This window comes from Ixodes scapularis, unplaced genomic scaffold (assembly GCF_016920785.2).
Source record: "Ixodes scapularis isolate PalLabHiFi unplaced genomic scaffold, ASM1692078v2 ptg000312l_1___fragment_3__unscaffolded, whole genome shotgun sequence".
NCBI lineage: Eukaryota > Metazoa > Arthropoda > Arachnida > Ixodida > Ixodidae > Ixodes > Ixodes scapularis.
In genome coordinates, this window is record NW_024609958.1 from 526,288 (window position 1) to 550,632 (window position 24,345).

Consider the following 24,345-nt stretch of genomic DNA (forward strand, 5'->3'; position numbering starts at 1 on the left):
AGCAGCCACCTGTGATGACAAGAACACATGACCTAGACAACGAACCGATGTCCGATATCGCGACATGTGCAACACCTTCGAGGACTGATTCGGTGACGTCTTCGCCTGATGCGACGCCGCCTGCAGGCTCGTCACCGTCAACTGAAAGTCAATACCAGCCGGACGTTGAGTTACGACGAAGTGCGCGTGTGCGTCATCCACCCGACTGGTTCAAACATTCAGATTTTAGAAAGTGATCAGCAGGTCGCGCATTAAGGGGGGAGGATTGTTGTAGCGCGAGAGCCAAGCGATGAGCTAGTAGCGCAAGTGGCTTTGACACTCAAGCTCGTGACATGGGCCGCGTTCCTCTCGCGCATGAGACATTACCTTTTTTGTAAGCTCTCAGAACGAGTTGAACGCCATAAAGGTTCCTCTGGTTTGAATCGTCGTGCTTCGTCGTGGTTATTACACCTTCGACTTGCCATCCTTCGATGCTTTGTCGCTGCCCCGAGAGGCTTTTCAGTAGAAGGTGACTTACCGGTCCGTGCCCCGGCGATGCTGTAGAACACGCGCTGTCCTTCAATGCCCCTGGAATTGAGAAGAATTGCTTTCCGACGATTCGGCTACATTTCGTCGCCACCGGCAGCTTCCAGAAACTTCAGGAACACCCGCTTCCACTGCTCCCATGGAATTCCAGGCTGTCCCGGCGTATGCAGGAACGGGGGCGGCGATGCAGCAGAGAAGAACGCCATGGCTGACGTTAGTATGGCCGTAATGGGCCCAGCATCTCGTCGCCAAAACTGTGGTGTCTTCAGGGACACGGCAGAGAAGAGGGACCAGACCAGTCCAGTCAACGTTCCAAGTCAGACTGTCCATTCATCAACAAAGACAACGATCATGTATAGGTCGTATGGTGGTGATGATGATTTGTACATATGTTGGTAAGACAACCCAGCCACACAAATTTGTCTTATACAATCTCTTTCGTTGGCCTCCTGTGCGTCAGACTTTATTGCCCTAAAACGGTGTCGTCGTCACGTGTCGCAAAGAGACGTAAAACCCTCAGAGCTATTCACTGACTCCGGTGGCTTCGTAGCGTCCTTTGCGGTCCATCGAAAGCGGAAACTGTGTATAGATAGCGAGACCGGAAACACGTGGTTCCCACATTGTTTAAAAGCGATTTCTATCAAAATCTTGCGTTATGTGTGAAAACTCACAATCCGTTAGGTAACCTACACAATACAAGCGCCTTAGTGACACATCGCATAAACATAGGGGCAATTAAGAAAAAAATATATTGTTCTCAAAAGTCCCGGTAAGCTGTTTGAGGAAGGGAAGCACCGGAACCGGTTTGAAATTTTATGTGAAGATTCCTGTATCAGATCCCGTTGACGTGTGGCAGGAAATATGTAGGTCATAGAGAAAGATGTGTTAATAGAAATTACGCGAACATAACCAGAACGTGAGCAGCCACAGGGAAATCTGTGACAATGCAATCTGTCATTGCATTGTCATGAGTGCAAATGCAAACATATGTTCACTACATGCACGATTATCAGCGTGCATAAAACTAAAACGGTAAGTGAAATTATTGAAACGGACTAAACCGAAAGTTACGACGAGAAATGCGTCAGCATGGCTTCAATTGATATGGCAGATAAAGAGAACTACTTGCGATCAGCAGCGGGTTACGCGATTAGTTCAGTGGCGTGATGGCGCAGAGCATATATTCGCGCGGAGTTCCGAAGATTATATACAGTTGATTTTAGCACATTGTGGTGTCTGTTCTTCCCTCTTTTCGCTATAAGCGCAACCATATTTTCAACAACAAAAAAAATATACTGCGCTCATTTTTATAACCTTGTTTTTACTGGTGTCACGTGGGGCAAGTAGTTTTACGAGGTTGAACGAAGTAAACGTTCTATAAAGTAAAATTGTTTTGTGGATTTCTAATGTGCAGCAGTGGTTCAAAAAGTGACGAATTATTTTTGACAAAAACATGGAAGGCAACTACTGCTTCAAAAAAAAAAAAAAAAAGACACATCCAGAACAGCGAGAAAGTAACGCGATTCTTTTGAATCTGTACCGAGTCTCGCATACCGGTCACCATGCTTTCCGGAACACGCGAGCGGTGTCTTATCTCATGGTATTACAATCCTAATGGCAGCTGTAGAAGTACTCTGTAATGTTTAGCTCAATGGAACACTTCAAGGAAGCGAGGCCGTTCGCTCAAGGTCAAGATCGCGGCTTTACCGTGACCAGAGCTAGCAGTTTTTTTTCGACCGGCCGTTCTCTGCTTATCGCCTCCTTTTTGCACGAAGAAGCATATGTGCCGGTCGAAACTATTATTAATTGAATTATCCAGTAAGTATTTAAAGTTTCTACTATGATCGAGCAATATATAAACTGACGACTAAGTAGTCACCGTATACACTGTAAGTGAGGGGGTGGGTTAAAGCGTAGATTGCCACACATGCAAAATTTGTGTATTTTCTGCGGTTCAGTGGCGATTTCAACCTTTATCCAGGGCCTCTAAACCCGTCAAGCACAAGGGGCCAAATTTGAGGGTGCGCACCGATTGGCCTATCATGACGGTGACTTCGCACGTTTTTCGCCGACGTCCAATCGAGGCACACCGCGAACTTTCAGCTCCAACATTATGTTTGACGAGTTTAGGGCCCCATTGGTTCCAACTTCCCGGGTTGTTTCACTGAGCGCTACGTCATAGCACTGCTCTTCGACTGCCGCCTGAATAGTGCTCTTATGAGATGGGACGCCGTTCTCGTGTTCCCGACTAGTTTGGTTAGCACAGTTCTCAGTTACTTTTTGGGTGAGTAACGAGTAAGGGAATCTAGTGAATATTGCTCAAGAACGTGTACGTGTCTACTTCTGGGGAATACTGTACTCTGTTGAGAGAAAGTTAAATAAAGCGACAGGCGAGGCTGACGTGTTGACAAGGGAATTGGCTGGAAGGCCATGTACACATCGCGACACTGTTAGCGCGAACACGACATTGGCGCATTTTCGCATTTTACTTCTAAATAGTATTAGCGAGCGTGAAATTTTATCGGTTACATTATAGAAATAAATTAGCTCTTTCTGTAGCAATAATAACTTAGATGACATTCCTTCGTTTCAAAGAGAAAAACTGGAAATACCGGCGATCGCTAGTTCGCGCTAACAGTGTCGCGCTCTGTACCTTCTACCCACGGAGCCGGTCAAATCTTGTACAAATATTAGTTGGGGATACTTACCCGCTGGTTCAGAAACCCGAAGCGATTAGACGCGTCTCCTCAACTACAGTACAAAAAGCTAGCGCTGTGTTTAAGAGAGGGAACCGCTGCAGCCAGCATTGTCCCAAAGCTAGATCCCGTTGCTACAACAAGATTGACGTAAGCGATGCTAGTTAATGCCCTTCGTATTTTCGCTTTTTTTCACAAGTTCAACATGTTGAAGATTTATTTTTTACTTACATATTTATACTACACATTTTAATTTGTGACATTATGTAAATGTATTTTAGGAATACAAAACCTTTGATCCAAAAACATGCACCATGTTATGCGAAAATGGACAATGGCGGAAGTTTCCAGAAGGGGTTTGCTCGAGCGGTAACGTGGTAAGTCACCAGAAAAGCTTTCCGCTGCTTGGGAGCTTCTTTTTCTCCCAGGCGCGACACCCCGGCTATTTTATATAAAAATAAAGTTGTTGATAATTCACTTTTACTTTTCTGAAGACAGCATGGCAGATCAGTATCAGACGTTGTTTGGCATTGTCATGTGTTTGGCCCTAACAGATGTAAAACTGGTTGGTTCTCTTATAATTCTGTGCAGAGTCTACACGCGAACTATGATTTTAATATCTGACAGACCATATTTATTTCCATCGGACTCACTTGTTAAGATACTCTCCATCATCTTTTTTTTTTCTTTTGTGCATGCAGATGAACCCATATTTGCCTATATAACAGTAAATAGTCGGTGGAGAGATAGTATAAAAATTATTCAAATGTGTAGCTACTTTTCAACTTCCATGCCAGCTGTTTCACGAGAACAAAAACACCTCTTATATTTCACCTATATCTATATGATCACGGTGGCTACAATATGCACTTCAGCTAGCAGAATGAATCACCACCAACGTACCCCGAACCTAATATTTCGGTCACAATTCCTTAATCCTCTGAGTGTTTAGAATCGTTCTATGACCATCTTGTCAAGGACTGGTAGGCAAAGATTGAATGACAATTACCACGTGTAATACCGTCTGTTCTTAAGCCTATTGATAAGGCAAATTTCTTCTCAAAGGTCAGCCATGTCTTGCCAAGTGGTTTGCTAGAATGGTACTGTATCTCTCGACCAGGGGCCGGGAGCTAGTCCGTAAGACGCGACCATGTAATGTTTGTATCAAGGATAAAGCAGCACTGCAGTATTTTATCTTGCACGAGCCAAGGTCATCTATAAGCGTGAGTAAACATCCGATTAGGCGCGGTACTAGCGCGTTTAGAAAAAAAAATAAAGGAAAAAAATTGTGTGTTCTGTCTTTTAAAAATGGTAAGAATTATTCTCTTCTAGTTTGTGTTTTTCTGTAAGTTCAGCTGGTTTCCACAATCTAAGTATGTACAACCAACTAGCTCAGCTCCTTCCCATTGCAAGTTTTGTGTCCTTGTTAACTCTCACAAATTTATAACCACCAATGTATATTTGCCAGATTACTCTCCACGAGCAACACGAGGAAGCGTATTGTTGCACAACCGAAACGCGACTGTAAAGAATATGATAAGCTTGATAAAGGCGCTGCCCAGACTCGAGAGCTACATACATAATATAACAAAAATATTTTTTGTTTTTATATCAGTACAAAAGGTAATTGCCGTTTTATCAAAATTAGGAGCAAGATTAAGAAAAAGAAGGTTACCAGTAGTACCCACATTTGCTACAGTAGCATGCAAAGTTGTTGTGCAATATTATTTGCAAAATATCAGAAATAAATGAACATATAAGGAGAGAACAGGAACAGCATATATGTAGTAATATATGCTGTCAGAGTGCTCTCTCGTTATTTATGTTTAGTTATTTTTGAAGCTCTTCCGCTATCCGAACGCGCTCAACTCCAAAACAACGGTTGTATGGGTTGGAACCTTTCCCCCTTTACGCAAGCTTGATGGCCCATGTTCTACCTTAGCTACACTAGCATGCAACGGCACTGACAAACAAGGGTCTTTGTCGCGGTGTAATAGACCCTCTTTGAAAGTCACGTGCCGGTTGTTAGAAAGTCGGAACCGCTCAGCAATGGCGGAGCAACCGACAGCACTGAACGCGCAAACCCAAAACTGGAATAAACACAAGCACAAACACAGACTAAAACCACAAGCTCACGGTGCATACCTGCGCTTGATTGGTTTAGCCGATGCTAATGTGACAACGAGCGCCGTGACGTTGCGCTTTTGGCACTGGGTGTTTGTGTTATGCGAAATACGCAACAAAAGTATTTAAGATAAAATACTAGATACCAATTTAAAATGTAATTAGAGTAGCATTCATGTTGTCTTTACCGCGGACCATCTCGGGTAGAGTACAAATACTGTGAAAGCAGTATGCGAATTACTTTCGAAGGTATGTTCCAAGCACGTTGCATGTTGGTTATAAAAGAATAGAAAGTAAAACCGGGATACTCTACTTGTGAAGACTTCGCTGAAAATCGCAATCTGCAATGAGCTCCATGACTTTCAAAATGAGCCTCAGCTGCTGGAAAAGGTTTCTATGAAATAATTTGGGATACGCAACCTAATGGATGCAAAAGATTCCAGGTACAATAGGGGCTGAAGTATTGTAGACATATCGACTGCGGTTCTTTAGTTTGGCGGCAGGCTCGGCTCATGACGCACTCCGTCACAAGTTCTCAATATGCCTTGCCGCCATCAGGGAAACCTCAAATGTAGTTCTTTAGTTTGGCAGCAGGTTCGGCTCATGACGCACTCCGCTGTAAGTTCTTGATATGCCTTACGGCCATCAGGGAAACCTCAGATGTAGTTAGGTGTTGCATATCCCTGACAGCCGAAGTATAAATAGTTCAGGCAACCACACTTTTGGATGAGAACGCGAGTGAACGGCAAGCGCTTAAGAAAAACATCGACTCGAGGACGGCAGCATCGGTCGCTGGTCAACAACCAAGGGCTAGTACTTTGTGCTCCCAGTCAAAGGCGAGGAACAACACCTCTACCTTGAAACTGGCAAACAAATTTTAAAAAAAAAGTCGAGAAGAAAACACAGCTAACGCGAAAAAATGTACACGAAACCGCACCGAAACTGCATTCATTCATCAAGGTCAGGATTAAATAATCAAGTTAAAGAAAGGCTCTCAAACGAGCTTGGGAGCACAGGTTAAACCACAAGGATTGCACGGGGGGCTTTGGGGAAGCCTAATCTAGGTCACTGGAGCTTAATAAAGACAGCAGGATCCAACTTCCTTGTCCAAGGGAGTGTGTGCGCTCGCTTGAAAACCAGCTCACACATTTTTATACTAGAATTTCTTGAACTGGCGATTTTTGACAATGGTTCATAAGGGAGCTTTCGAAGACCGTTTTCTTACCTCCTTGAAGCTCCCCGGGACGAAGACGCCCTTTGCAAAAATAGCTCTCTGGCCGCCGCCCTTTTGCGACTCGTGCGACCCCTATCAGTCAGAAATGTCTGTCAACCACCTGAGCTCCGGAAACCCGGTCAGCAAACTTCTTCCCACCTGCATTTTGTATTCGGAGCTCGCCGGCTTTTCTTCAAAGTCTTTACATCATTTGCCTGTTCAGGATGCTTACCCTTTTTCTGTTATCGTTTATTGTTAGAACTAGGGAATACTGCAGGGCTCTTAGCCTGCTCGGCCTTCGCAGAAAACGAACGAAGAGAGCGAACAATCAGCGGGCGCGACGTTCTTCGAGAATTATTTCCGTTGAGATAAGCTCCGAAAAGCCTGCCCGGCTATATTCCTTACCTTCACGAAAAATATGTGATAGCTCGGGTCCGGGGTATGGGGACGGAATAGACATTTTTGTTCATTTGTTTTGGTACTGTGCAAATAAAGCAGCAAAGCAGCTCTCTTCAAAACGTGCTCCAAAACAAGCCGGATTCCGTCAGATCGGCATGAAGTACTATCATCGACACTGTATATTGGATATTTTGTGTTTTTTTAGACCTTTCTCAAATCCTGTTCGGATCGCGAGGAACCGTGGGATACTACGTATCAATCGGTTCTTTGGTTGGTGAGATGGTTGAATTTGATATTGTGAGAGTGAGATTGTGACCCATGCAGTTCCACTATCTTGTGTCTTCAGATGTTTTCGACTACTAAGACCTTTGTAGATTGAAATGGCTGTGCATATGGTGCTGTACAAAAATCAACACAAAACAAAACAAACATTCCAGTTGAACTTGCTCTGTCGCGTACGAGCTCACCAAAAATAACTTTTATTTGATTTTGTTTTTCCTAAAAATAGTCAAATGCTTTTTTAAGAACCTAGAGAAATTATATTCGCCGTAGAACACAAGAAATAAAAGAAAACGCGGCAATTTAGCTGCCCCCAGCGACCGGGATTGGGCCTACTCAGGCAGCCAAATTCCACTGACGAGATAACCCCCAGCCCAGCGCAACCGGACCACAGTGACGTACACTCTCAAAACCAGAGAAGCTCGCTAAAAATCACTTCGTTCGAGACTGCCGCTGGAAAGGTCTATACCCAGTTCACCCTTAAACGGAGACTGCAGTGGGGCCTACACGCCCGCCGGTCCAATCAGTCGCCTCCCTCTTATAGGGGAGTTTTCGTAGGCCGCGTTTACCCCTCCGCTAAGCCCTTCGCAACGAAGAAGCCGCGCCTGTGCGCCGATGGCCTTGACTGTGGAGTTCAGGGTATCGTAGTGGATTGCGGAGAGCGCTGCGGGATGGCGAAAATTATCTACGAAAACTCCCTATCATCTGACTCGGTTCTCTGCGTGTTCGTACGTGCGAGAGCGTGATGATGTGGCGAAAGAGAGGCCTATGACTAGTCCAACGAGGACGTAGCTTCCACCGCAGTCTCAGCTTATGGGTGAAGGAAGTATAGCCTGCAAAGTCCCAGATCTCGTAGCGGGTTGCGGAGAACATTGTGGGACAGCGGAAGCGATATACGAAAACTCCCTATATGATCGTACTGAGCGTTGGCTTCCCAATCGTCTGCTGAAGGAGTTGCAGACAAAAGGTGGGGTCTTGGTGTAAAATCCCGGCGACGTCCGTAGCACTTTTCTAGCTCTAAGCCTGACGTTCCATTATAAAACAACTTAAAAAAAAAAGGTCGAGAGGAGACAATACTTCGTGTCACTAGTTGCGTGTAGTACCGGCGAAGGCAACGCCAGGCGAGGGGAGAAAGAGCAAGCACTAGAAAGGCTGGTGCAGAAGCGAGAAACTATACCCTCCTCTCTAACGTTCCGAGTGCACTCCATTTCTCCCCTCACCCTCCAGTTCCCTACTCTCGTTCCGCCTTCATAGTGCTCGCCCTTCCTCTTTTCGCCTGGCATTGCCTTCGCCTGCACTGCATTTAACAAGTGACACTGAGTATACATGGGTTGCACGTGACGTCAATCAAAAAGCGCTCCAATGATAATCAGAGAAGAGGGGAAGAAGGAGCTCCCCTCTTATCAGGAGCCTCCATTGTGCCTCCCGGATTTGTACAGGCGTCGCTATTCTCCCCCCAGAAGATTATAGAAGATAAACCCGTCACTCAAAATTCTTACAAAAGCAGCTTCCCTCTCCTCCTCTTATATTTTGGTGAAAAATATACGATGTGACGTCAGTGCAACTCATGTATACATGGCTTGCACCTGACGTCATTCAAAGGGCGCTCCGATGACCACCAGAGAGGAGGGCAAGAAGAAGCTCGGCTCTTATCAGGGCCCCCTTTTGTGCCTCCCGGATTTGCCCAGGCGTCGCTATTCTCCCCCCAGAAGATTATAGAAGATTAGCCCGTCACTCAAAATTCTTACAAAAGCAGCTTCCCTCTCCTCCTCTTACATGGAGGCCAAAAATATGCGACGTGACGTCAGTGCAACCTATGTATATAGATGGGCATACTTGGGGCTTTCCAAATGGTCCTTTGTTGGAATTTGGAGACTGCGTTTTGCTCGTGCCTTGTTTCCTGTTCTGTGTTTGGTCGCTTGGCTCCAAGTTTGCAATATGTTCAGCTTTGCTCTGGAGTCTGAGAATCCCTAGACCCGTTGCTCGTTCCGGCGACAAATAATTGTCCAATGTTGAAAAATGTGTCTGAGATAGTGAGTACAAGATAGTGACAATTGCATTTAAAATAGAGTAGCAAATACTCCAGACAAAATGTATTTGCAAGGCACCAAATACTGACAAAAGCATTTGAAATACGTGCAGTTTCACTAGAGGATTTAAGATAGGCACAAGTCTGGTTTTCATCCCGCATATTTCAAAAATCCCTTGACTTTGGTGTTGTTCGGGCTGACTGGAAATCTGCAATGATTGTCCCGATTTTTAAAGATGGCGCAAAAGATGTCCCTCCCAATTTCTGACCCATATCTCTAACCTCTGCTGTAAGTAAATTGATTGAATATGTCGTTTATTCTAATGTAATAAACTATTTCTGTCTAAACAATATACTCTTTACAAACCAGCACGGTTTCTGGCGGTCGCACTCCTGTGAATCTCAGCTTTTTGAATTTTTAACGGACATCCACCATAACCTAGCTATATAAAAAAAATGAAACTCATGCTATCTTCATTGATGAAAAAAAAAGTTCGATAAAGTCCCACATTGTCGTCTTGTCTAAAAATTAAAAACACTTAAAGTAGAAACGTCTGTTAAAAACTGGATTGAAAATTTCCTTTCAAAAGAACACATAACGTTGTTGGAGACAACGATTGTTCGTCACAAAAAACTTGTTAAATCGGGAGTACCGCAGGGAACCATCCTGGGTCCATTGTTGTTTCTAATTTACATAAATGAGCTGCCGGATCTTCTGAATTCCACTATTACATTATACGTGGACGACTGCGTGACTTACAGAAAAATAATGGGTGTAACCGACTGTACCCTTTTGCGAAATGGCTTGTTACAAATTCAAGCATTCTGTCGAGAATGGCAAATGGAGATCAATGTTGACAAAACTAAATTTCTTAACTTCACTACAAAAAAAACATTACTTAGATTGACTATTCACTTTCTACCATACCAATTGAATCCGTAACGTCCAACAAGTATCTTGGCATCAACTATAACCATAATTTATCATGGTAACCTCATGTAAACTACACATCTGCGAAAGCAAACGGAAGTTTCGGATTTTTTAAGCGCCATCTTTATAAGGCCACACAAGAAACAAAGTTTATCGCATACAGTTCTCTCATCCGTCCTCAACTCGAGCGTGCATCCAATGTCTGGAACCCCCATCATTTGTACCTGGAAGAAAAATTGGAAGCTGTGCAGAAGCGGGCTACACGTTTCATTCTCCACAATTATCAGCCTACAAGTGTTACCGAAATTAAAGCAAAATTAAACCTCCCTCTTTTAAAACACGGGAGAAAGGTATCACGTCTTACCCACCTGCACAAAATATCATTATAATGTTCCTTTAAAAAAAAGATGAATACTGCCCACCGGCCACCCACATCTCCCCCAGCACTGACCATCCACTCAAAATTCAACTGACTACGCCTAGGACTAACCTATTCAAATTTTCTCTCTTACAATTGGTTATTACTGATTGGAACAACTTCCCGGAACCTATTGTAAGCATCACAGAATGCAATAGCTTCAGATCTGTCATTTCCTCTCTTGTCACCACATAGCGTCCTGTTCGCACGTGTACATAAATATCCTAGTCTTTTTTTGTTTGTTTGTATTATTTTGAGCGTTTAAATCCCCCCCCCCCATTTATGTAAAGCCCCCTCTGGGAATTTAAGGGTTAAATAAATTAAATGAAATGAAATGCCCTAGTAATGGGTATCGCATTGTTGTTGTAGACCCTGGAAGTAACTTATGAGTGGGCTTCCGTGTTTTCGAGTAAATTCATAAATATCCAAAAAACACTTGCCGGTAAATATTCCATCAAATCAGATATCTCCGAAAAATTCAAATTCTAGGTCACAACAAAAAGTACACGAAAAACGAAGGCGGTTTTGCAAGTAACCTCCATGAGAGCACAAGGTCAGTGGTCCTGAGGAAATACCGCTTCCGTTTCGTTTGAAATCTCGAACGACTGACAAAAGGGATTTGCCTTTTAGCTCGTCAAGGTTCTTCTCAGGGACTCTAAACCGTAACCGAAAACGGAAACTGTTTAGGAACGAAATTTTTTCAGTGGCCGTAACCGAAACGAAACCGTTATTTGTAATTTATGAAAACCGTAACCGTAACCGTAAATTATTTACCGGTAACTGACATTAACCGATATCAACCGAAAAATGAAAAAATTAGTTTCTCTGAAGAATGACGTTGAGAAAGGATGTTGGAATATCGCCATTTGACAGACTTTCCGTCAGCGAATGGTGCATCTGCTAATACGCGTCCGTTCAATCTAAACTCCGGACTAAGGATACTTAGTTGGAATCAGTGGTCGAGCCTATTATTAAAGGTCTATATTTCTAAATATGACTCACTCCCAAAATCGCTGCATGCATTCAGTACGTGTTCTAATATAAGTTAGAATTCCGAGATGTTCAACAACTTGGTTCTTTGAAAACCGCAGATGTTCCTGACCTGCAACTAAGTATGTCGCAAACAGGTTGAGGTTCGAGTTCCGCCAGGTTTGACATTTTCGAACTTTGAGTGAAAAGGTCGAGAAAGTACGATTAGGGATCGACTGCTATGCGTATGCGCGATGTAAAGGCTGAGTTGGCTTTGGATTGGGTGGTGATGACCAAATGATCAACTCAAACATCCTACTTTTAGCAACATTACTAGAACAACTCAGTTGGCAAACTGCCATATAGCCTGCTTTGAAAACGTGGCTCCGATCCGTACTCGAGTCAGTCAATCAGTCAGTCAGTCAACTTTATTGAACCAAATTATTCACGCGTAATGGTTCGGGTGATTAAGGGGGCAGGGGAGGTGGGAGTGGTCTTCTCGTTTTCAGCTGCATCCGTAGCCGTTTTTCTATGGCTTGGGTGTGCTCAATGATCTGTAATTGAGTCTCGTAGTCTTCAAAGGCTAGGAATGATTCCAAGGCAGGCAAGTCCAAGTCCTCCTCGGGGGTGGTTAGAGCAGATGGTAGTGGGTTCCTGGGACACGTCCAGTAGACGTGAGACCAGGTACCCTCTCCCAGGCTGCATTCTTCGCATTGTCCGGAGAAAGGATCCGGCCAGGATCTTCTTAGAATTCTTGGGGTAAGCGTGTTTCTGGATTGGAGCCTTTTCCAGGTGTACTCTTGAGCTCTGGAGAGCTTCTTATGTGGCATAACAAATGACTTGCGTTGATATGTTGATTTCCTGAGAGCTTCCCCGTATGTTAAGGGACCTTGTAGGTACGGAGAAGGCCCGTAGCTGTGATCGCCCTGGGTTGTCGGGAGGCCCACTCCCCTCGTTGCCCGGTAATTAAGAGCTCGGGCTATGAGGGAGTGGGCCGCCTCATTACCCAGGTGCCCCGAGTGTCCCGAGACCCAGGTCAGTGTGTCTCTTGCCTCCTGGTCTGGGGTCGTCTTGCCGAGTAGTTTGGCTGCGGCCGCTCCGACTCTTCCTCTGCACATGTTTAATATGGCGGTCGTCGAGTCCGTGGTGATGGTTGCTATTTTCTGTTGCAACCGATGGGCTTGTATTCTGGCAAGCGCAACGGCCGCTTCTTCAGCTTCGTTGATATTGCTGGCCTTGATCATGGCCGTTGCATCTTGCTTAACATTGTGAACCACAATGACAAAGGTTCCAGGTCTCCCTGGGTACGGTCCTGCATCCGCGTGAAAGATGTGGTCCAGGTTCGCTTGGAATTTATTCAGAGCCTTTGCGCGAGCTCTCCTCCTGCCCTGGTTTCTTTCTGTATTCATATTCTTGGGTAAGGGTGTGCTGTACGTGGTGTTGAGCCATACTCTCGCTACGTCTGTCTTCCCGTCTTCAATTTTTCTTTCTGCTTCACCAATGAGTCTAAGCACTGTCCTGCCTGTTGCAGTCTTGGATAGTCTTGCAATTTGCGCCTCACGTTGCGCGAGTACCATTTCATCAAAGTTATTGTGGATTCCTAAATTCTCTAACACTTCATTTGATGTGGTTTGTCGGATACTTAGTGCTGTCTTGAACGACTTGCGTATGGTTGCATCGATGGATCCCTTGGAGGATTCGCTGAGATTCATGTAGGGAGCAGCATACACGATCCTACTGAGTGTCAAGGCATGTATGAGCTTGCATGAGTCATCTTCTTTGAGACTATAGTTGCGGTTTGACACCCTTCTTATGAGCCGCGCAGTGATACCCGCTTTGGCTGTTATGCTCTTGATGATTTCGTTTTGTCTGTTACCTATGGAGACTTCCAATCCAAGTACCCTCGTATGCTTAACTCTTTGAATGTTGATTTTCTGGAGTGGGAGGTAAAATTCCATATCCTTTGCCTGTGTGGGACTCTTTGGCATTCTTAGAAACAGAGCCGATTTGTCAGCGGCACATTCCAGTCCCATCTTGCTGGCTTCCTCCTTGACGATACTAACGCCAGCGCTAATGACGTTGCCCATCTGTGGAGATGGGAGCGGTGTCCATAGTGTAATGTCATCCGCATATATTGCGTGACATAAACTTCCTATTTTCTGTAGTCTCTTGGATAGAGGGATCATGGCGATATTGAATAGAAGCGGGGAGAGGACCGACCCCTTGAGGAGTACCGCTTTCTTCGTTAATTCCAAACACGGCAGATGATTCCCCTTCGACTTGCATCGTTGTCGTTCTTCCAGTGAGAAAGTCTTTGAAATACAGGAAGGTCAAGCGTTTCCACCTGATCCAGTATGGCTTCAAGTGAGACGCGATCAAAGGCTTTTCTTAAGTCTAGTGCTGCCAAGGCCTTCCACTTTTCGGTGCAACTGCCTTCCTTGAGCTCAATAAAGATGTCTTGCATGGATAAGTTTCTCCTGAATCCAAACATTTGGTCCGTGAATAGCCTGTGCTCTTCCATATAGTCTTGTACCCTGGTTTGGATGATTCGTTCGAGTAGTTTTCCAATACAGGAAGTAAGGGAAATGGGCCGGAGACCTTTAAGTTCGAGGGGTTTTCCGGGCTAAGGTATAAAGCATACAATAGTATGTTTGAAACTCCCAAGAAGCTTACTCGCGTTCCATATCTGCTTAAAGTATTCTGTAAAAGTCGAATAGATTCGTTATCGAGGTTCCTAAGCACAAGCACTCGACAGCAGCGATGGCAGGTTGCTTCGCAGACGCCTAAAGTTTTGCTGCCCTCCACGTTACAGGCGATTCATCTACCCTGCTTCGCCGACCTGATCGCTGCACACGCGCCAAGATCAAGCGGAGTCATCGCGGCAAGTCAAGGGAACCATCTGATTGGCTGCGACGAACTACGTGGCAGTGACGGCATCGCAGGACACCAAAGAAAAAGCCACGACGCTCAACGACAGGATTCACAAGCACTCGGCAGCAGCGATGGCAGGTTGCTTCGCAGACGCCTAAAGTTTTGCTGCCCTCCACGTTACAGGCGATTCATCTACCCTGCTTCACCGACCTGATCGCTGCACACGCGCCAAGATCAAGCGGAGTCATCGCGGCAAATCAAGGGAACCATCTGATTGGCTGCGACGAACTACGTGGCAGTGACGGCATCGCAGGACACCAAAGAAAAAACCACGACGCTCAACGACAGGCTTCACAAGCACTCGGCAGCAGCGATGGCAGGTTGCTTCGCAGACGCCTTAAGTTTTGCTGCCCTCCACGTTACAGGCGATTCATCTACCCTGCTTCGCCGACCTGATCGCTGCACACGCGCCAAGATCAAGCGGAGTCATCGCGGCAAGTCAAGGGAACCATCTGATTGGCTGCGACGAAATACGTGGCAGTGACGGCATCGCAGGACACCAAAGAAAAAGCCACGACGCTCAACGACACGCTTCACAAGCACTCGGCAGCAGCGATGGCAGGTTGCTTCGCAGACGCCTAAAGTTTTGCTGCCCTCCACGTTACAGGTTGGTACATACGCTTGATCTTTTGGGTGTTGCTATCGCTGCTGCCGCTGTTGCTTTTGTCTATTAGTTGATATTGGAAAGAAGCTAAAAATGGCAGAGGCAGAAGAATGTTTGTCCTGCCATGAAGTCTTGCCAGTGGGGGCGTGCATGACTTGTTCAGAGTGTGGTTCTAGCTATCACATGGGCAAATGTTCGGGTGTGACAAAAAGTGCTCTAAAAAAAATGACTGATGAAACAAGAGAGTCCTGGCAATGTTCAACATGCACCATTGCAAAAGCAAAGGAACAAACCTCATCAAAAGATCCGGTAGAGAAAACCGAGAACCAGTTGGCCGAAATAACAAGAAAACTGAATGTCTTGATGTCGATCGGAGCGAAAGTTGACGCGCTTTCTCCATAAAAGAAACAGTAGACAAAATCGAGCTGTCTGTGCAGCACATGTCAGATCAATATGATGAGATACTTGTGGAAATGAAAAAGCAAAACCAAGATATTAAAGAACTCGGGGAACGTGTTGAAAGACTGGAAAATAGCGGAACCCAAAGAGAAGTCGAAGCTTTAAAACGGGAAGTAAATGAGCTTCAACAATACAGCCGCAGAAAGAACCTTGGGGTGCATGGGTTTCCATGTCTCCCAAACGAAAACCTGTGGCACAAACTGAAAGAAGTATCAGACCAGCTAGGCGTTGCTGAACTGACTGAAAACGATGTAGAAGCGTTGCACAGGATGCCCGGAAAGCCAGATAAGGTGCCTCCGATTCTCGTTCGTTTCACGTCCCGACTTACTAGAGATCGATGGTACCAGGCAAGGGCTGTTCTCAAAGATAACGCGTCGGGTATCTGGTTAATGGACAACCTAACAGCGCAAACAAAAAGATTGCTTTGGCAGGCAAAGACGAAGGCAGCGGAAAGACGTTATCAGTTTGTCTGGCAGAAGGGCGGAAGGATTTTCGTCAGGAAGCAACCCGGCGATCGCCCTATCCGAATTGACAATGACAATGATCTAGCTAAAATTGAGTAAACATTCCGGAAGTATAAAGCCAGTAAATAAATAGACACAACAATGGCGCGCGATTATAATGAGCCTTCGTACTATGACAGCGCATTATTCAATCGGTGCATCACTGATAAAGCTGTCACTGCAAAAACACTGAAATTGTTTCACCTAAACGCACGGAGTCTGCGGAATAAATCTGATGAAGTATATCTTTTCCTAGATTCACTTTCTACTCCGTTTGATGTTCTTGCATTTACCGAAACGTGGTACTCAGGAGAATCGGACATTGTGCGATTCCAAGATTATAAATGTGAAGTTATCTGCCGCGAATCTCGTCGTGGGGGCGGTGTTGCCTTGTACATTCAAAACAAACTAAACTACCATGTACTGCATGATTTCACGTGTATGAATAATGATTTTGAATCTTTGGTTGTGAGTTACGGAGGTTGTATAATAGCTGCAGTTTACCGTCCACCCTCAGGTGCCTTAAATGTTTTTTTCAATTTTCTTGAAGAATTACTTGAGTATGTTATGTCAATAAATCAGAAAATAGTTTTAGTTGGAGACATGAACATTGATCTGTTGACCAACAAGCGGATGTGAAAATATAATCAGCGTTCCCACTCGCAAAACTGAAGGTACGGAATCACTAATCGATATTTGTTTAACGAATTACCAAAAAACGGATGTGTTTTCTGGAGTTCTAACTGCAGATCTGAGCGATCACTTACCGTTTTTTTTGCTTCTTCCCCCAACACAATTCACAACACAAGCTCCTGCGCAATAACCCAGTATTTTCCAGACTCATAAACGCAACCACTTTGGAAGATTTCTATAATCTCGTTTTGACAGAAAACTGGGATGATGTTTTTAAGGAACCTAACCCGACAAAATCTTACGATATTTTTATATCAAAGCTTCAAGAATATTATAATAAAGCTTTCCCAAAAGCGGAGATTAAGAAACATAAAAAGTCAAGGAAGCCATGGGTAACGCTGGAACTTTACAACCGAATCAAAGTACGTGATCAGATGTTTGCAACGGTTATCAAAACTAAAGATAAGAGTTTACTTGTGGAATATAAAAAATTCAGAAACAAACTTTCCCTTGACATTAAAAAGGCGAAGATAAACTTTTATAAATCTACGTTCTCTGAAATTTATAAAGACCCAGCTAAGCTGTGGAATGCTATGAGAAAATTAATGTCAATAAATCTGGTTTTCATCCCTGAAGAACTTAAAATAGATGGTACTCTATATACGCAAGCTTTATTGGCAGATAAATTTAATACACATTTTCTGTCATCTGGTGCATGTGAATCAGCGACCGTATATGATAACCATTACTCATCTGTTCCGGTATTAAGCTCAATATTTTTAGAACCAACAGATGAAACAGAAGTTCGCAACATACTAATGTCCCTAAAAAATAACTGCGCAAGTGGTGTTGATGATATCAAGGTTGCCGCTATTAAAGCAGTAACGGAGTTAGTGTTGCCTCCTCTTGTTGATCTTTGTAATAAAATATTGGTTTCTGGTATATTCCCAGAAAAAATGAAAATTGCTAAAGTCAGTGTTATCCACAAAGGAGGTACATATGAGAACCTTAATAATTACAGGCCTATATCTGTACTACCACTTTTTTCCAAGGTTGTAGAAAAAATAATTAATTCAAGATTTTACAGGTTTTTACTATTAATAATGTTATAACTGACAAACAGTTTGGTTTTCAGAAAGGGAAATCAACCGAATCAGCCCCAATATATATAAAAGATAAAATAATTACTAATATAGAAAATCATGCATATACCATTGGGATTTTCCTGGATTTCAGAAAAGCGTTTGATTCAATAAAACATGAAATTTTACTGGAGAAACTATCGGTGTACGGAATTAGAGGTAATGCACTAGATTTAATTCGCAGCTATTTATATTCGCGTTCTCAATATACGGTACTTAATGGATTTCAATCTAAACTCGCACCGATAATATATGGCGTTCCGCAAGGTTCCATACTGGGGCCTCTATTATTTCTAATTTATATAAACGATATTGTATATATACCTGAATCGCGTGATATTATTTTATATGCTGACGATACCAATGTCTTTTTTTCTAGTGGAAATCTGGATCAGCTCGAGGAATTTGCAAATAGTTGGCTCAGTAAATTATTATTGTGGCTAAAGCGCAACCAGCTTAATCTTAACACTAGTAAAACAAAATATGTGTTGTTCAGATCAAAAAACACACCTATTTCGCGTACATTGAACATCTTTTTTGACGGGGAAAAAATTGAAGGCGTTAAATATCACAAGTTCCTTGGTGTATGGTTTGAAGAAACACTCAGTTGGACTGTACACATAAAAAAAATGAGGGTTGATATTGCGAGAGCAATAGGAATATCAAACAAATTCCGAGAATTACTACCAAAAAGGGTGAAACTGCAATTATATTATTCGCTGGTCTACTCACGCTTACAGTACTGTATGTTAGTATGGGGAACCACTACACAAACGAATAAGGAAAAACTATTTATTTTGCAAAAGAAGGCTGTTCGATTTATTGAGAACCTTAAAAGGTACGAACACTCATTCCCAGCATTTCAAAAGTATAAAATATTAAATATAGATCAAATCCTGCTTCTCAAATTATCTATATTTATTTTTAATAAAACTAGAAAAAACGAAGCGCCCTTTCTTTATATCTTCAATCAAACCTCGGCAAATTACAGTCTTAGAAATGCACAGTATACGAAACCCAGGGTTCGAACTAATTACGGTACACAGCACCTTACATATCTCGTACCAGATCTACTAAACAAACACCCAAACATAGCAGAAATGGCCCAAGCACACATTTCGTTTTTCTATTTTAAAAAAAGGATTGTAGAATATGTACTAAATCACTCATGATCTGCAGTTAGGACGAAGTTGACAGTTGTGTGTGTTGTTGTGTTTGTTGTGGATTTTAAAATTGCTGTATCTTTGTATATTTATTCTGTTTATTTTCCTGTGTCTCCTCCGAGTGCTGTAAAAAAGGGGCTGGAACCTCGTCAGAAGACAACTCGTCTTCTTTTGCCCCAGCCCCCCAGACCCTTTTTTGTGTCTGAAATAAAGGATACATACATACATACATATATACATACATGTTTGTCACTCTGTCTTCGCCAGGTGCTGAAGACGTCTTGAGCCTCGATATGGCTTTTCTCGTTTCTTGCTCGGTAATGGGAGCGTCCAATTCCACATTCCTGTCTCCAGCGTATTGCTTGGAGTGGATGGGATTCCTTGATGGGGACTTGAGGTAAATTTCCCTGAGTTCCTCGAAAATGTTGTCCATGCTACCTTGATGGTCTCTTACAATCTTGGCAAGGAGTTTCTTCTTTTCGGTCTTTGTTTCCTCCCGGGCTAAGAGTCTTCTGAACAGCGGCCATGGATTTTTCGTGTGTAGCTGTCCCTGGAGTTCATCGCAGTTTTGCTGCCACAGCTGTTGATTGAGTTGCTGTGCGTATACTTCAATATCCTTACATAGTCTAGCCGCTCACCTTCGTAGTTTGGGGTATCTTTTGCCAGTATGGAGCCATCTTTCGTAGATGGACTTGTAGGCGTCGAGCATGTTCTTCAGCTTTTCATCCATAGATCTTGCTTGTGTGGGGTTCTCTATTTTACAGGTGACAGATTGGTGGTCTTCTACCAATTTGGCTGCCCATCCTTCGATGTCTTGGATTGGTCTGTTTCCTTTATTTCTGAGGTTGCGGAAGGCGTCCCAGTTGGTGTATGTCTGTTTTGGAATGTTTCGGCCGCGGTGTCCATCCAGTTTAAGTGCAATTTGTATTATATAATGATCCCTTCCGAGATTTTCTCTGCTGTTTGCCCAGCAGTAATCTTCGATGTTGATGCCGAAAGCAAGGTCCGGATTGGTATCTCGTTGTACGCTGTTTCCGATTATTGTCTTTGCCGTAATGCCGTTTATTAAGATGGCGTTGTACATGTCTGCCCGTTCTTCGATCTTCTTGACCTTGCGCGAATCCCGTTGGTATCCCCATGACGCGTTTTCGGCATTAAAGTCTCCAATAACGAGAATATGGTTGTGTCCGGCTATTGTCTCTGCTTCCTGTAAAATAGTGGCAATGGAATCCGATGTGTCTTTTGGAGGTGAGTATACATGGCACACAAATAGACTCCGCTGATTCTTCTTTTTCGGAATGATTTCTGTTATAATTGCTTTGCTTCCTTGGTCCAGGGAGATATTGTGTAGTTTCACGGCGAGTGATCTCCTGACGAAGGTGTGCACAATTTTACCACTGCTTGCCCTTAGCGAAAACTAATACGTTTGAAATATACCACATTCTAATTTCAGTGTATTTGCAGTACACTTCATAATTGTAAGTACACAAAAAATAGACCGAAAATACACCCTTTTTTTGTTTACTTAGTACTAAAATATATTTCTAAAAATATCTTTATAATACCTCTATTTAAACTACATTTGAAGTTCCCTTCATGTGTTCTGAAATATGTAAATACTAAATTAGTAGGCACAAATTACCTTTCACATAGATTTCTTAAAATATGTATTTAATTCATGCAAAGTATACTCCAACCCTAATAAAAATGCCGCGATCAAATATATGTGCAGAATACTCTTAAAATATCTGGAAATCGTGAATGCTGTTGTGTTTTACTCTAAGTATCTTTTGACTGCAATACTTTGGTAGTTTGACTTAAACTGCCAAAGTATTGAAAAAGCTCGCCTATCAGAACTTCACTTCAAGAAGATATGGAGTACACTGAAGTGCCTAAATACAACATTTGATTAGTTTGTCGATTGAGTTCTGCAGCATCGCACTGATAAATCAACTCAGTTTATGTTTTCTTTTTTTATATCAAGAACACACCTGATGAGTTTCTTGCACACCAATCAAAAACGGGGTTCGGGAACTAAAACTACAACACTTGCTGATGCTGGAAAGCTTCAGCAAGTGCTGTGAGCAGATATGTTTGGCGTGCTTGTGTTAGCACAATGTTAGTTCTCTGAATGTGTATACTCATTATTCTACGTGATATGAGGGACTAATATAGTGACGTTAATGACCATTTTAAATAGTCAATTAGTAATGAAAAGAAAAATAACTATTTTAAAGTGAAGAAACTGCCTTGACTCGCTTCGTCCTAAGTGGTGCTATGGAGAGAGGGAATAACATTTCTTCTAGGAGACGTTTTTTGTGGGTATTGTTTTAGCGACTGCCGCCGAATTATTATTATAGTTCTACCAATGCTTTTCTAAAAGTAAGCGATATCGTCCACGAACTTCGAAACACTGTTTTCCTTTTGAAAGACTCCCGAGGAGAAGATCGAGTACTTGGAACCTTAATAAGTGCAGAGCTGGTCACCGGCCAAATGATTACCTTCAATATGTAGGCTTTATAAGGCTCTAGAGCAGTCAACCGGACTGTGATTCAGGTGTTCAGTGCGTGTATGGTGTTTGTGTTTATGTTCGTTTTTAATGTGTAATTGTGGGATGTATTTAGAAGTGCCTTCAAATACCACAGGGACACCATTTACTGACAAAATCCAAAATAAAAAAAAATAGTTGTAGTTGGATTTTAATACGCAAACGGCATCTTGAGGGGGAAGGAATTATATTTTGGGTATATCTAAAATATTTTCTGACTCATATTTACGATATATTTTGAATACTTTACGCACGTATTTCGAATGGGGACAAAATAATACAGAATGAATACAAAATGATTATTCATATTCAATACATTTCAACTTCGTTTCAAGTACGGCCTCTTTTTGCCAAGGGTGCATTGCTCTAGTCGTACCTGTCGTAGCCGGGTATGTTGCAGTTTTCGCTCGATTCTTGTATTCCAATTATATCTGGTTGTCTCTCTGCATTGAGAATGAGCATCTTTACTGCATTTATCTTGGTGCTGAGGCCACAGCTATTCCACTGCCATACTTGAAAGGAATTATTGTCTTTGTCCATTTTGATGCATGATTGTGTTTTCGAGTCGAGCTTCAATGTTTCCAATTCGAGATTCCATACATTGGAATTTTGTTTCAACTGAATACATGAAGGCGCGAAGCATTTCTTGCATCTCCTTCTGCTGTTGCATTATCATGGCAAACTTGGAGTCACAGTCCCCTTGGCTGCATATGCGCCGTACTTTAACAGATTCCGTGTCGGCCAGGGAGACCTCTGATGCCTCCAATTCCGACCTTTGTCTTCTTTTTCGAAGCGAGGTAGTTGCTTGGGAGCTCTCCGGTGTTACGTCATGCGCCATCTCCTCGGTCGGTATTGACGCCTCTGGCGCCGAGGGAGCGGCCCGGCGGGGATCTCGCTTGTCTCCAACCTCTGCACTATTGGGTTTCCTTCGGAGCTCGTTGATTTCCTTCTCGTACTTGGCTCGTTCCGCTCGGAGCTGTTTCTCAAGAGCTACGCGCTCATCTTGCCGCTATTCCCGGAGCTGTTTTAATTCCTCCCGGTGTTGTTTCAATGCTTTCTCGAAGGTCTCGTTTCCAGTTCTCGTGTCCTGTCCTTGCGGCGGAGCTTGTGTCTTTTGCAGGGCTTGCACGTAGCTCTTCCCTTGCACTGACTTGGGTTCGTCTACTATGCCAGGGGTGAGAGTGAGACTGACAAAGTCCTCTTCTTTGGGGAGAGAGGTCCTCTTCTCCGTTCTGGATTCCTGCCAAATTCTGAGCGGCTTGAATCTCTCCATGCAGTCCCTGCTGCCTGTATAGTGCTGCTTGCCGCATATTAGGCACTTTGGAGTGCACGTGTATTCCGTGCGAACTCCTAGTCTCTTGGGTGGGTGTTCATGAAACTCCCCGCAGTTGGGGCACCTCCCCTCGATCGATGAGATGCACGTGTCCGGTCTGTGTCCTAACGTCCAGCATTTTGTGCACGCTTGCTTCTTCTCCATGTAGTCGTGGAAGCGGTGTCTGCCCCCCATAAATTTGAGGTATCCGGGTGGATCGAAAGATCCCAGTGTCACGAGCACTGATGTTGATCTTCCCATTCTCCTCGCATCCACAATTTTAACCTGCGGATTATGCTGAATAAAATGTTCTGGAATTTCCTCGTCTTTGGTTTCCCTTTCGGGAGCGATGAGTTTGGATACAACTCGCCTGAGATTGTCCGGCGTTGTGCTGTGCCCCTTGGCCTCCACTGCCTTCTCTTGAAAGCTGAGTTGCTGAATCTTGTTGGATAGCTCTGCCCTCGCCATACTGTCAGTGTGCATGGAGACGGTATTGCTCTTGGCGTTGATGCTGATTTCATCTTCGTTGCAGGCGGTCGCTGTCTGAACCTTCGCGGCGCGGTAGATCGCGTTTGCGAGTGAGTCGTACGTCATTCTTCTCAGGTCGGTGTTTCGCACTCGAACGACGATCACGTACGTCTTTCTTCCTCCTTTTGTAGTGGTAGCATTGTACTCCCTCATGAGTTTCTTCTGCCGCTTCTTCAGGCCCACCACATGCCATTTCCCTTCTTTGTGGGAGGAGCGTATGTCTTCCACAAAACCTTCTTTGCGTGCCTTCTCTTGTAGCTCGTTGAGATACTGGTGTATCCTGCTTTCATTGCGCCATTCTTCTGCTTGTCGCTGCACGCTCGGTTCCATGGTTGACGAGAGGCGCGGAGCACTAGGCCTAGGTTTAGGCCTAACGCCGAGGTACCTCGGTGAGAAAAACGTCCGCTCCGTTCGGCTGCCGGAGAGGAAGTCAGTCCGTACTCGAGACCGAACTAAAGGCGGTCGCAACGCCTCGATTTACCCCGCAGCGGCCACTCCGGGAACTGAACGGCTGCACGCATTGGTTTAGATCGAGTCACGCAAGGGCCGGTGGTGCCATCTCGCAGTGCCATTTCTCAGTAGCTATGTAAATGAACTTTAATTTTTTTTACTCGTCACTAAAGGGCGGTATGTTATCGTATTTAGTTCGGTCTCGGTCGACGCGAGCTGCCCGGTTTCAAGGGCAAATTTCCCAACTGAGTGTTTTAATAACGTCGACTTTTAAAAATGGCAGCACTGTTTGGTTGTTTATTATATAGCGAGAATAAGTTATGTAATTCACATTTACGTTATTCGAATTATGTTCTGTTGATTGTACCTGCTTATAAAATAAAGCAACCTATTCCGTAAGAACGTTTTCTACAAACCTTAACTTGATTGTATCGAAGTTTAGCCACACTGTACACAAAGTCCAACCCACTGATCTCTATGATAATTGCT

At 43.7% G+C, this 24,345-nt stretch overlaps 1 protein-coding gene across 1 annotated transcript in view; it reads left to right on the top strand.

Moving 5' to 3' along the window:
* LOC120850892 overlaps nt 1-24,345 on the top strand; it is a 49,299-nt gene that overhangs the window by 22,399 nt on the left and 2,555 nt on the right. Inside the window, exon 3 of the mRNA XM_040223581.1 lies at nt 3,503-3,598. Within this exon, the coding sequence (XP_040079515.1) occupies nt 3,503-3,598 (96 nt within the window). The remainder of the gene's footprint in view (nt 1-3,502; nt 3,599-24,345) is intronic.